Raw genomic sequence first — 12,899 nt, 5'->3', positions numbered from 1 at the left:
AGCAAAGCAGAGTTTATTCTTGTATTATTATTTATTAATTATTGTATTATTTTCCATACAGACAACTGTAAACCTACTCTTGCCAACCCCTGTATATATGTAATGTAATCAAAGTTGAAGATTTGTTTGTGTTACTTAATTGTCATCTTTGTGCAAGACAATAATGCCACATAATTGAGATGTTTGTTGGCTTTATTATATAGCATGACTAAAAATTGATGAAATCAAATTGGTATATAAATTAATCCTTAAAAAATATGAATTCTGTTAATGTAGCTACTTGAGAAAAATGATATGTGTTAATTTTTCTTTTATTTTTAAGCATATTTTCTTTCAAAATTACTTCACAAAAATTATAAATTTTCCTAAGATAAAAGCCAAATATTATACAATAATGGTACTGAGAATTTTAAATTTTATTTATAAATTTTAAATTATATATATGCTATCTTTTACATTTATGCTATTTTTTAAATTTGTATTTTGTAAACTAAACATATGTTGTTGAATCTACTTGATATGACAGAATATTTTTAATTGCTATATCTTTACTAATGCATCAAAGGTTGGAATGATCCTCTTGTTGCAGTTTCATTTTTAGGCAGACCTGTTCTGTTTGGATTTAGGCTTTACTGTAAAAGCCTGATTTTTTTTAAATGTCCTAGAACTTTATTTAAAAGTTTAGAATAGCCTCCATAATTTAAAAAATTTTTTAATTTTTTTATTGTTTTAAGGCATTAGCCCTAAGTAAAAAAACTAAACAAGCATGATCTATTACTTTTAGTTTTTATTTCACAGCATATATTGATAATAAATGTCATTTTAAAAGCAAAACCCCCAAATATATCATGATTGTTATGAGATGTTTAATAAAGAACTAATGTAAAATATGCTTCATGCTTATATCATATGTCAGTTATATCAAGATACTAGATGGATATCTAGCTTTTAGTCATTTGAATATGATGTGTAATATACAAGTGGTACAGTTTAATTTGTGTTTAAATCTTTACATTATCATCGCATGTATTCACTGTATTTTTTAATGTGTCAACTGTTTTCTCTTTTTAGATTAGTATTTCAATGTAACCATCCCATATCAATTCAAACTTACCATCTGGTCTCTAAGCTTGTTATATGAAAATCTTTTATTATTGTCCTCCATTCTTAGTGTTTTTTGGTGAGCTACACCTGAGTTGTTCATCTTTTTCTTTTATTTGCTTCTGTATACAGGCTGGCTTAGCAGGAGCTCCAGCCCGTGCTGTTTCAGCTGTAAAGAATATGAATCTTCCTGAGATCCCAAGAAATATTAACATTGGTGACATCAGTATAAAAGTGCCAAACCTGCCCTCTTTTAAATAAAAAAAAATTTTAAAGGCCACTCCCAGGTAAAATCCAGGGGGAAAAGTCATCTAAGTTTACCATGCAGTTGTTTACCAAAAATAGAGGAGGAGAGTCTTACATTTTGCTCTTGGATTTAAGTCAAGGTACTGTATAGAAGTTGTGTAAAATCAATATGGCGGTTCAATGTTGTTTTTCTTGTTCAGTGATTTTAAAGAAATTGAGTAGTTTCAGTATGATTTTTTAAAAATTTCTTTTCTAAACTGCATTCCTATGCCCACCTAAGGCTTGCTTCTATGTATTGGCTACAACAGTATTTTGGAAAGTGTTTGAAACATTTCTTTAAATTATGTACAACCCAAAGTGTTGGTGGTGTTTTTTGTATGGATCACAAGTATAGCATTCCTTAATTCTTTCTGTTATTTGTCACAACTGTTATTTAAAGAATCAAGTATGTATTGCATGAAAACATTTTGACCTTTTCCTCTTAGTTTAAATAAACTCCAAGGTAACTGGACTCTTAAAGCACCTTTCTGTTTGCCTGATATCTACTTTAGCAATAATTTTTTTATGACCCTCTTACTCAACAAAGTAAATAAAAGTGTATTATATCACTGTTAAGCAGTTGTTAATGACGATGTGTTAAATTTATACTTCTGTCTTTAATACATTCAGACCTCAGTTCTCGAGCATCTCCCATCTCGAACAATTCAATTCTTGACCAAGTTGTTCACAGAAAAAATGTCTTGGTTGTCAAACAAAACTTTAATTCTCAACTGGACAACCCTTTCATGCGGATACCTGTATAATCAGTCACGTGTTTCTCAGGTGGCAAACAAAGGAGAGAATGTGCAAGTCTGAGTCAGTTTACCACTAAACCTCACATTGTTAACATCTCAGGAAATTGTGCTGAGAATATTTTTTGTTTTCTTTTGTTGCTGCTTATTATTATTAAATACTTACAGTAAGTCCCCATGGGTCCTAAGGAGGTTAGTGATAGCAGCAAAGTGAAAAGGAAAGTTGTGAGTACAACAATAGAGCTTAAAAAAAATAATTGCAAGGTATGATAGAGGTGTTTGGGTGTCTGATCTTGCTACTGAATATGGCATGGCAAAATCTACGATTAGCACAATTTTAAAATGCTAAGAGTATGGAAGTGCTCACAAAACAATGCAACTGAGAAAGGTTAAAATGGAATCATTTGGGGGTCTGGAATGAATGAATTCAATTTACATTATTTCTAATTGGGGGGAGGGGAATGATTTGGTTTTCAAACAAATCGCTTCTCGAATAGCCTTCTGGCATGAATTAAGTTCAAGAACTGCAGTTCCAATGTATTGGGAAACTCACTGAATTATTCTAAAGCTCAATTATTTCACAATCAAAAGTAATGTGTCTCATAACACATTGTCTAGGATGAGTTTTGGAATGGTACATGACAAATCTTTTTCTAAAAATTGTAGAATCCATTTTATACATAAAGGTTTAAACCTTGCATTTGATCTCTTCTTGCTCAGTTGAAAAATAATTTTAGCAAATACTTTGTTTCTTTTGAACGCAAAACCCTTTGGAACTCCTCTTGATTGGCCCATCCCAAAGTCAAAGCTATACTATTTTCCTAAGTCCTAACACTCGTATTTTGATTTCTCATAATTGGCCCACATTTTCTTATTTGGTCTTACCTTGTGAACAATTGGTGGGGTTCCTTTTCCAATTAGACCAAGTTTTTCCTTACAGTTCTTCCCTTCCCAAATGTTCTCTGAAACATTTCGTCAGATTTGTGGGATGTAAGCAAAGTCACTATTTTTTTCTAAATAAAATTAATCTGACTCTAAGCCTCTTCCTGTTGAGGCAACAGGAAATTCAGTCAGTGATTATTTCCATCGATTCAAAGATGTATAAAAGTCTTAGAAGGAAAGTTATACAAAGCAACATTTGGGGAGATCCCTGGTCTTCATTATTTGACAAATGTTTAAGTGCCTACTGTACCAGGTGAGTAAGTCCCCATTCTCATGGATCTATATACAGTACCACACACAGTGCCTAGCAGCCTGGCAGTATTTCCTCCTTTCTCTTTTTTCTTTGTCTTTTTTTTTTGGGGGGGGGGGGGGAAGGAATTATGGAAAGATTAAGTTTTGTTTGTTACGGATGTGCCCAAATTAGGGAAACCTCTGGGCAAGATCATACTTTAAAGAAACAATCAAAAGGGTTTTATTTCCATTATATTCTATGAAATACAATGCTCAAACAACCAATCAATATTCCTCCTCTTCCCCTTCCTTTTTCCTTTAGTAAATACTTACTGAGCATCAGCTATGTGCCAGGCTTGTTCTAGGTACTTGGATATAGCAGGGAACAAAATAGTTTATATTATAGCATAAATTTAAATGGCCACAAACAAACAAATATATAATATGCCAGGTGATGATAAGTACTGTGGAGATAAATAAAGCTGGAGAAAAGGGCATAGGGAGTAGCAAGGTAGGGAGTGAATTGGTCTGTTACTGTGATGTATAGAGTGGGTAGGGGAAGGCATCGCTGATGAAGTAATATATGAATAAAAACCTGGAAGTAAGGAGGGAGTTGTGGAGATTTGTGGGGCAAGAGTAATCCAGACAGAGGAAATAGCATTGGCAAGGCCCAGATATGTAAGGGCATGGGTCTTCTACTCATCAAAGCTGATTTAGCTACTGCTTGTGTCATACAGGGTGGGGCAAAAGTAGGTTTACAGTTGTTTGTATAGGTAAATTATCTTAATGAACCAACTGCAAAGTCAGGGTGGCAGCCTCAGTTCCACAATTAATAAATAATAATACAAGAATAAACTGTTTTGTGTACTTACAACTCTAAACTACTTTTGCTCCACCTTGTATTTTATCTACCAATAACAGAGATCAATGGTGAGCCCCTGATACAGTACCTTCCCTTGAGAAAACCAAGCAGCCACTTGGTGGCAAGTAAGTTTGGACCCCTTCCATCTTCGAAAGGGTCATGAATTAATCCTTACTGGAATTGATACAATTTGGGTATGAGCTTTTCTTTCCTGGCTGCATAGCCAAGCCAACATCACTATTCAAGCACCTACCTGGGATCCTACATAGCATCACAAAGGGCTCATAGCAAAAGAGGTGCAGCAGTGAATTCAGAACAGAGAGATCAAGTGATCTTGTCATTTGCTTCCCAACTCGGAAGCTGCTGGACTGGTAGAGCAATATAATGGTCTTTTAAAAAGGCCCGCATGTTGATAGATACCCTGTGAAGATGGGGAACATTCTCCAGGATATAACAGATACCAACCCTTACATAGTGCTCTGTTTCCAACAGGTAGACTACCTGGGTCCAGGCACCAAGTGGTAGAGTAGGAGTACTCCACTTACATCACTCCCAGTGACCCATGTAGGGGAGTTTGTGCTTCCTGTCCTCACAACTCTAGGATTTATAGGTGTAGAGGTCTTGGTTCCCAGAAATGAAATGCTTCCTTCAGGGGCACACCATGAGTCAGGTTAACCTTTAATGTACAGCTGCCCTCCAGTCATTTCAAGCTCCTCATATCAAAAAACCAGTTGGCAAAGAAAAGAGTCTCCATCTTTTATTCCTCCACATCTCTTTGAGGTCTAACCCAAAAAGACTCTTTCAGACCTCCAAAAAAAAAAAAAAAGCTATCATGCTAACTAGTTGGGAAATAGATATCATTAGGACCTTGCTGCTGGGCCTCCAGATGCTGACTTAACTCACTCAGACTCCAAAATCAGAAGTTAAAATACTGTATTGTGTGTGTGTGTGTGGCGCAGGGAGGGGGTGGGGATCAAACTGAAGAATAACCTATTGCAAGTGAAGAAGAGGTGAAGATACCTTAAACTATTATTCATGTAAAAATCACAGATTTGGAGGATATAATTTCTATATTAGAACTAGAGGCCTGATGCATGAGATTTGTGCACTGGGCGGGGGCGGGGAGGGGTCCCTTAGCCCGGCCTGTGCCCTCTCGCAATCTGGGAGCCCTCAGGGGATGTCTGACTGATGGCTTAGGCCCGCGCCCCACGGAGGTGGGAGAGGCTCCTGCCACTGCCACCATGCTCGCCAGCCGTGAGCCCAGCTTCTGGCTGAGTGGTGCTCCCCCTGTGGGAGCACACTGACCACCAGGGGGCAGCTCCTGCATTGAGCTTCTGCCCCTGGTTGTCAGTGTGCATCATAGCAACTGGTCATTCTGCCATTCAGTCAATTTGCATATTAGCCTTTTATTATATAGGATTGCCTTCTGTAATAGATTTCTCCCTAAGGATTGATAGAGAGCTGAAACTGGTTTGGCTCAGTGGATAGAGCGTCGGCCTGCGGACTAAAAGGTCCCGGGTTCGATTCCGGTCAAGGGCATGTACCTTGGTTGCGGGCACATCCTCAGTGGGAGGTGTGCAGGAGGCAGCTGATCGATGTTTCTCTCTCATCAATGTTTCTAGCTCTCTATCCCTCTCCCTTCCTCTCTTGAAATATCAATAAAATATATTTTTTAAAAAAAAGAATTGATAGAGAGTGATGTCAGATCATGTCGATGTATGATGTTTCTCCTTTCTCCTTTTTAAACAACTAATTAGTCATCCAACCACGAACAAAAGTGCCTCATTGGGAGATGTGGGACCCAACAACCTACACTAAGGTACCTGAGAGGACTCTCACCTAACTGCTTTCAAAAATAGATTAATACACCTGGTAAGGGCTGCGGGTCAGAGGGATTTAGTGAACTGGCCCCATCCCTGCTCACCTCAGTAGGAGAAAAAACCTGGAGAGTGCTTGTCTGTTCAGATTCAGGCAAGAGATAATTTGTAGAAGTCCAGCCTACCTGAGGGAAGATTTCAGCACACCATCAGAGTGGAAAAGATAAGAATTTGTGAACAGTGGAGAGGGAGACTCTGACAGCCCTACACCATTAGCACCACCCACCACCACCCCATGACAATGCATGGGGCTAAGCTGTCAAGTATTGTGGAAAGCTGTGAGTGAATGTCTAGCTATCCATTTTGTGGGGTGTGGCTGGAGAAATCTGTTTCTCTCCAGCAGCACCCAGAGTACTGAGGTGGAACCTCCATGACTTGAGGGATGGAGAAGAAAGGGAAGGAAACAGGTAAGAATATCAAAGGGAATTGAATAAGTGGTTCCTAAGGACTGCTTCAGGACTTAAGCAGGAAGTTCACCCATAAGTATCCCACTTGAGAATCTCCCCACTGGGTCCACATCACCTGAGGTTGCTAAACTCACACCTCCCTTGACTCTGTGGAGGATCTTTGTGAGTGCTTCCGAGTGCAGCAGTGAGATCAATTCTGGGGTGCTCAGAAAAATTCTAGTGGGCAAGGGAGAAATCATGAACTGGAGCTATAGTGCCACCTTCCAGGAAACGAAAGGTTTCCAGCAGTCAGCCTAGTTATAAGAACTAAAAAAGATGTAAAAGCTTAAGAAGTCTGCCACAAGAAGCAGCAAGAGTGGGGCAGGTCTACTCATTCAAAAGCTGAGGAAACCCCAAACATAGCAACACCAATGATCACTACCCATGGGAAAACAACCCATAGTATAAAGATTTAAGGAGGTGTCTGCCACTTCAAATGGGAAAACAGTAATGCAGAAATACAAGGAACATGTGAAATCAAAATATGTCACCCCCAAAAGATACAATTCTCCAACAACTGAGGTCAAAGCTGCAGAAGACTGCAATCTAGCTGATAAATAATTTAGAATAGCTGTTTTGAAGAAATTTCAGTGAATTACAAAAATAACTCAGAAAGATAAATAATATTAGGGGGAAAGTACATGAACAAACAAAATGAACTCTTTACTAAAGAGGTAGAAATTATTTTAAAAAGAACCAAAGAAAAACTCTGAAGTTGAAGTATCCATTGAGATGAATATTACAACAAAGAGCATCTGAAGTAAAATAGAGCGGATGGAAGATAGAATAAGTGACAGAGGATAGGATAGAATTTAGAAATAACAGAAGTGAACAAAGAAAAAGAACTAAGAACAAAAAAGAGAACAAATAAAAGAAAGCCACAGTGATCTAAGGCTTAATCAAAAGGGAAAGTATTAGAATAATTGGGGTTCCAGAAGGAGATAAGAGAGAGAAGGGGACAGAGAGTTTATTTTTTTTAAATAATAGCTGAAAACTTCTCAAACCTGGGGAATGATTTTGACATCCAAGGTCATGAAGCCGATGAGTCCACCAACTTCAAAAGGTAGGAATAAACAGAAAAAGAAAATGGAAATACAGAACAACCAGAAAGCAATTGATAAGATGGCAGTAATAAGTCCTTTCATATTAGTAGTTACTCTAAATGTAAATGGATTGAATTCACCAATCAAAAGGCACAAAGTGGCTGAATAGATAAAACAAGACCCACTATATGCTTCCTACAAGAGAACTTTAGTTCTAAGGACATACATAAGCTCAAAGTAAAGGGATGGAAAAGATATTTCATGCAAGTAGAAACCAAAAGAAAGTTGGGGTAGCCATACTTACATCAAACAAAATAGACTTTAATACAAAAATAGTAACAAGAGACAATGAATGCCATTGTATAAAGATAAAGGGGCTAATACACCAAGATATCTATATAATAAATGCCTAAGCAACTGGAATGTTATGGCGGAATGACCAGAACGACCAATTGCAATGATGTGCACTGACCACCAGGAGGCAGATGCTCAACACAGGAGCTGCCCTCTGGTGGTCAGTGCTCTCCCACAGGGGGAGCACCGCTCAGCCAGAAGCTGGGCTCATGGCTGGAGAGCGCAGCAGCGGTGGCGGGAGCCTCTCCTGCCTCCGCAACAATGCTAAGGAGCAGCAAGTAGGCGGGCAGTAAGGAGCGAGGGGTCCCAGACTGCAAGAGGGATGTCCAACTGCTGGCTTAGGCCCACTCCCCACAGGCAGACATCCCCTAGGGCTCCCAGACTGCAAGAGGGCGCAGGCCAGGCTGAGGGACCCCCCTTCCAGTGCACGTATTTCGTGCACCGGGCCTCTAGTATAAGACATAATCATAAACATATTATGTGCCTAATATCTAAATATATTAGGCAGATACTAGCAGATCTGAAGGGAGACAGAGACAATATAGTAATAGTAGGGCCGAAACTGGTTTGGCTCAGTGGATAGAGCGTTGGCCTGCGGACTGAAAGGTCCCGGGTTTGATTCTGGTCAAGGGCATGTACCTTGGTTGTGGGCACATCCCCAGTGGGAGGTGTGCAGGAGGCAGCTGATGGATGTTTCTCTCTCATCGATGTTTCTAACTTTCTATCCCTCTCCCTCTCTGTGAAATATCAATAAAATATATTTAAAAACAAACAAAAAAAAAACAAAAAAAAATATAGTAATAGTAGGGGACTTCAGCCATGGACAGGTAGGTCATCCAGACAGAAAGTCAACAGGGAAACATTGGAATTGAATCATACTTTAGATCAAATGAACTGAACAGACATGTATAGAACATTCCATCCAACTGCAGCAGAATACACATTCTTCTAAAGTGCACACAGAACATTCTCCAGAATAGATCATGTGATAGGACAAAAACAAAAAACACAAGCTTAGCAAATTTAAGAAGATTAAAATCATACCAAATATATTTTCCTACTAGAAAAGATACGAAACTAGAAATAAGTAACGAGGAAAGCTAGTAAATCTACAAGTATGTGAAAAATAACACACTTCGAACAACCAATGGGTCAAATAAGAAATAAGGAAAATAAAAAATATCTTGAAACAAATGAAAATGGAAACACAACATAGCAAAACCTATGGGATGCTGCAAAAGCAGTTGTGAGAAAGAAGTTTATAACAAGTGCAAACATTAAGAAATTAGAAAGATCTAAAATAGCATATCTTTACATCTCAAGGAACTAGAAAAAAAAGAATAAATTAAGCCCAAAGTTAGCAGAAGGAAAGAAATAATATAGACCAGAGTGGAAATAAATGAAATAGAGACCAGAAAAACAATAGAAAAGATCAACAGAACTGAGAGCTGGCTTTCTGAAAAAATAAAATTGGTAAACCTTTAGCTAGAACGAAGAAAAAAGAAAGAAGACTCAAAAATGAAAGAGGAGACATTGCAACTGATGCTACAAAAAAACCCCATAGGATCATAAGAGACTACTGTGAGCAAATATATGATAACAAATTAGACAATCAGATAAATCCCAGAAACACAACCTACCAAGACTGAATCAGGAATAAATATAAAATAAAAGCCAATAACAAGTAACAAGATTGAATCAGTTATCAAAACATCTCAACATAGGAAACCTCAGGACCAGGTGGCTTCACTGGTAAATTCTAAAAATATGATGAATAATGCAAGTCCTCAAAATCTTCCAAAAAATTGAAGAGGAGGGAACATTTCCAAAGGCACTCTACAAGGCCAGCATTATCCTGATACCAAAGCCAGATAAGGACATTACAAGGAAAGAGAACTATAGATCAATACTCCTGATAACTATAGATGAAAAATTCTCAATAAAATATTAGCAAACAATTCAAGAACATATAAAAAATATTATAAGCATGATGTGCTGGAGGGTGGGGGAATAGGAGATATGTTGCTTAAATGTGCAAACTTACAACTTGTACATAAATAAGTTCTGGAGATCTAATGCACAGTATGGTGATTATAGACATAATAAAGGCGTAATATGCTAATTAGACCAAACAGCTGAATGACCTTCCGGACATCATTCCAGACATCCTTCCAGATAGAGCCGCAGCGGCAGGGGCCGAGGCAGAGATGGTTAGGGGTGACCAGGCAGGCAGGTGAGCGGGGGCATCAGGCAGGCAGGCAGGCGAGCGGTTAGGAGCCAGCAGTCCTGGATTGCAAGAGGGATGTCTGAGGGGTCCCAGATTGCGAGAGGGTGCAGGCCGGGCTGAGGGACCCCCCGCACCCCCATGCATGAATATCATGCATCAGTCCTCTAGTGATATTATAAACATCGAACTTGCTAAAAGACTGGATCTTAATTATTCCCCCTCCCCCCAAAAAATGAAATGAGAATTATGTGCTGTGATAGAGGTGCTAATTCTAATGGCAACCATACTGCAATATTTAATGTATCAAATCAACATGTACACCTTAAACTTATACAATGTTATATGTCAAATATATTTTAGTTTTAAAAAAAGAGAATTGATATGACTGGAAAATGTAAATAGAAAAACGCATAGACCTCTCCTATTTCAATCGATGCCTTAACCATTCCATTCACTTTGAGCCCATGATAAAATAAATCTATGGCAGGGCTTGAAAGAATCCCATATGCCGTGTGTTCCAGGATGATTATTTGCATGACCTCTAGAATCAAATCGCCTGATTCTAATCCTGGCTTGGTCCCTTGTTAAGCCAAATAATCTCCTAAGCCTTGGGTTTCTAATGTATAAGTGGGAATACCAATGTTGCTTACCTCATAGAATTACTGTGAGGACTACATGAACTAATCCATGTAATGTGCTTAGCATAGTGCCAAACACTAGGTCAGCACTTAAAAAAAAAAAGTATGTGTCTTTGCTGTAGATAGAGGGAAATACATACATGCAAATACAGAAGGGTCCTGACTGGTTAGCAAAGAATGTATTTTACTTTAAAGGGCTTGTTCTTCTTAGAACAGTGCCCTTCTGGAAACTTCATTTAGACACCTTCCTTAACTATTCAAGCTCCTGAAGTCTGGTTTCCTAGGACCTCTCCTCATTAGGACTCCAACCTGCCCCGGGGTTCAGGGTAGATATTGCAACACAGAAATTAAGATCAGAGTATTTTCCATAGTAAAGCTCTCTTAGTTTCAGAAGGCAGGAATTCTAATTATTATGTTTAAAATCTTATTTGTAATGTAGCTTTCACTTCCTGGAGTTTATTTTTATAGGTGCTTTTCTGTTCCTGTGAAAATGGGAGAGACAATAATACCCAAACTGTAAAACCATTCATTCTGGGATTAACAATACATGTGATATTTTTCCCAAAGACCTCCCCCGAAACATGAAAGATAAAATAGATTATTTTCACAGCCCACCCTTGGACACTAAGTACCACCACTCGCTCTGTGTGTGTCACCGCCCACCCCTACCCCAGTGAGCTGGCCCTGTAACTGTGGCCTGCGCCTCCCTCAGAGAGTTGCCCCAGTTCGCTTTAATTAGATATCATTTCCTAAACATCTGGTATATTTTATATGAGTTATTTGTAGAAACAACAAAAGCTGATTACTGACTATTCCTTCTTCCCTTAAGCTATTTTCTTGTGCCCTATAATGGAATACTTAGAATTAGGGACTGGTAAAATTATGTTTAGAGTGAAAAAAACTCCTAAATGGCTTTATAGTGTGGAAGTCATTATCTTTTCAGTTTTCAGTGGGCCAGTGCTACCTGTGTCCCACTCATAAGATTTTCAAATGTACCTTAAGTCTGACTGTAGTAAAATCTAACAACCCAAAGCAGCTCATTTCAGATGACTAGATGAGCTACGTACTTTGTAGTTCGGCAGTTTAAAACAAGTTGCAGGTGTGGTAGTTTAGTTCCCTGAGAGCAGCAACCTGGAATAAGCCACTGTGTGTCAAGGAGATTCTTGCACATTTCACGTTTCACCAATCAATGCTTTCTGATTTATTAATAAACTTTTTAAAATGCAGCTGTCACTTACCACACACTGCTATGGTCTGAATATGTGTCACTCCAATTTTCATATGTTGGAATCTAACCCCAAGGTAAAGTTTTTAGGAGTTAGGGCCTTTGAGAGGTGATTGGTCATGAGCTAGAGCCCTTATAAATGGTCTCAGTGCCTCTATAAAAGAGGTTCCCTAGAGCTTGCTTGTCTCTTCCAACATATGATATACAACAAGAAGTCTGCAACCTGGAAGAGGGCCCTCACTCGACCACGCTGGCACCCTGATGTGGACTTCCGGCCTCCAGAACTGTGAGAAATAAATTTCAGCTGTTTATAAGCTACCCAGTCTGTGTATTTGTTATAGCAGCCCAAATGGACTAAAACACAACCCTAATTCACAAATCTTGTGAATATTTTATGCTGGGTAGGAAAGGCATAATTTTGGACCATATGACATCATAAAGGAGGACAAGCCTGCAGAAGGGCTCAAAAGAGATGAATACAATCTGAACACAGCTGAGGAAGAGGCAACTGGAGCTTTGTTTCTCAACCTTGGCACTGTTGACATCTGGGGCTGGATAATTCATTGTTGTGGGGGCTGTCCTGTGCATTGTAGAGTGATTAGCAGTAGCATCCCTAGCCTCTACCCACTTGATGCCAGTACTGGCCTATCTCCCAGTTACAATAGCAAAAATATTTCTAGACATTGGCCCATTTCTCCTGGGCTGCAAAATCACCCTCAGTTGAGAACCACTGGAATAGAGAATTCAGAATTCCTGGGGAAAACGTTGCACTGTTAAGGCCCCTGATGGCAATGACACCACCTGTGAGCTGCTCAGAAGCATTTATCAAATGCTGTCAGGAGGTTGACATTTAAAGTTAATTCAGTGGATCCCAATCTTCCTTTCCTAAGATCTAGTCTCTTCCCTGAACTCTAGT

The 12,899-nt window shown here is 38.8% G+C and overlaps 1 protein-coding gene across 4 annotated transcripts in view; it reads left to right on the top strand.

Annotated features, from left to right (window-relative positions):
• Positions 1–1,866, top strand: part of AP3S1 (adaptor related protein complex 3 subunit sigma 1) — a 60,684-nt gene extending 58,818 nt beyond the window's left edge. For all 4 annotated transcript variants that reach the window (XR_013961186.1, XM_080679829.1, XM_080679830.1 and 1 more), the window contains one exon: positions 1,234–1,866. Coding sequence is in view for 2 of the 4 variants with exons in the window: in XM_080679829.1 (XP_080535955.1) it covers positions 1,234–1,362 (129 nt within the window). In the remaining 2 variants the exon portion in view is untranslated. The remainder of the gene's footprint in view (positions 1–1,233) is intronic.
• Positions 1,867–12,899: the final 11,033 nt, after the last annotated feature.

The sequence above is a fragment of the Plecotus auritus genome (assembly GCF_963455305.1).
Source record: "Plecotus auritus genome assembly, chromosome: 7".
Lineage (NCBI taxonomy): Eukaryota > Metazoa > Chordata > Mammalia > Chiroptera > Vespertilionidae > Plecotus > Plecotus auritus.
Note: the sequence above shows the minus strand (reverse complement) of the source record. Positions and strands in the feature narration are given on the sequence as shown.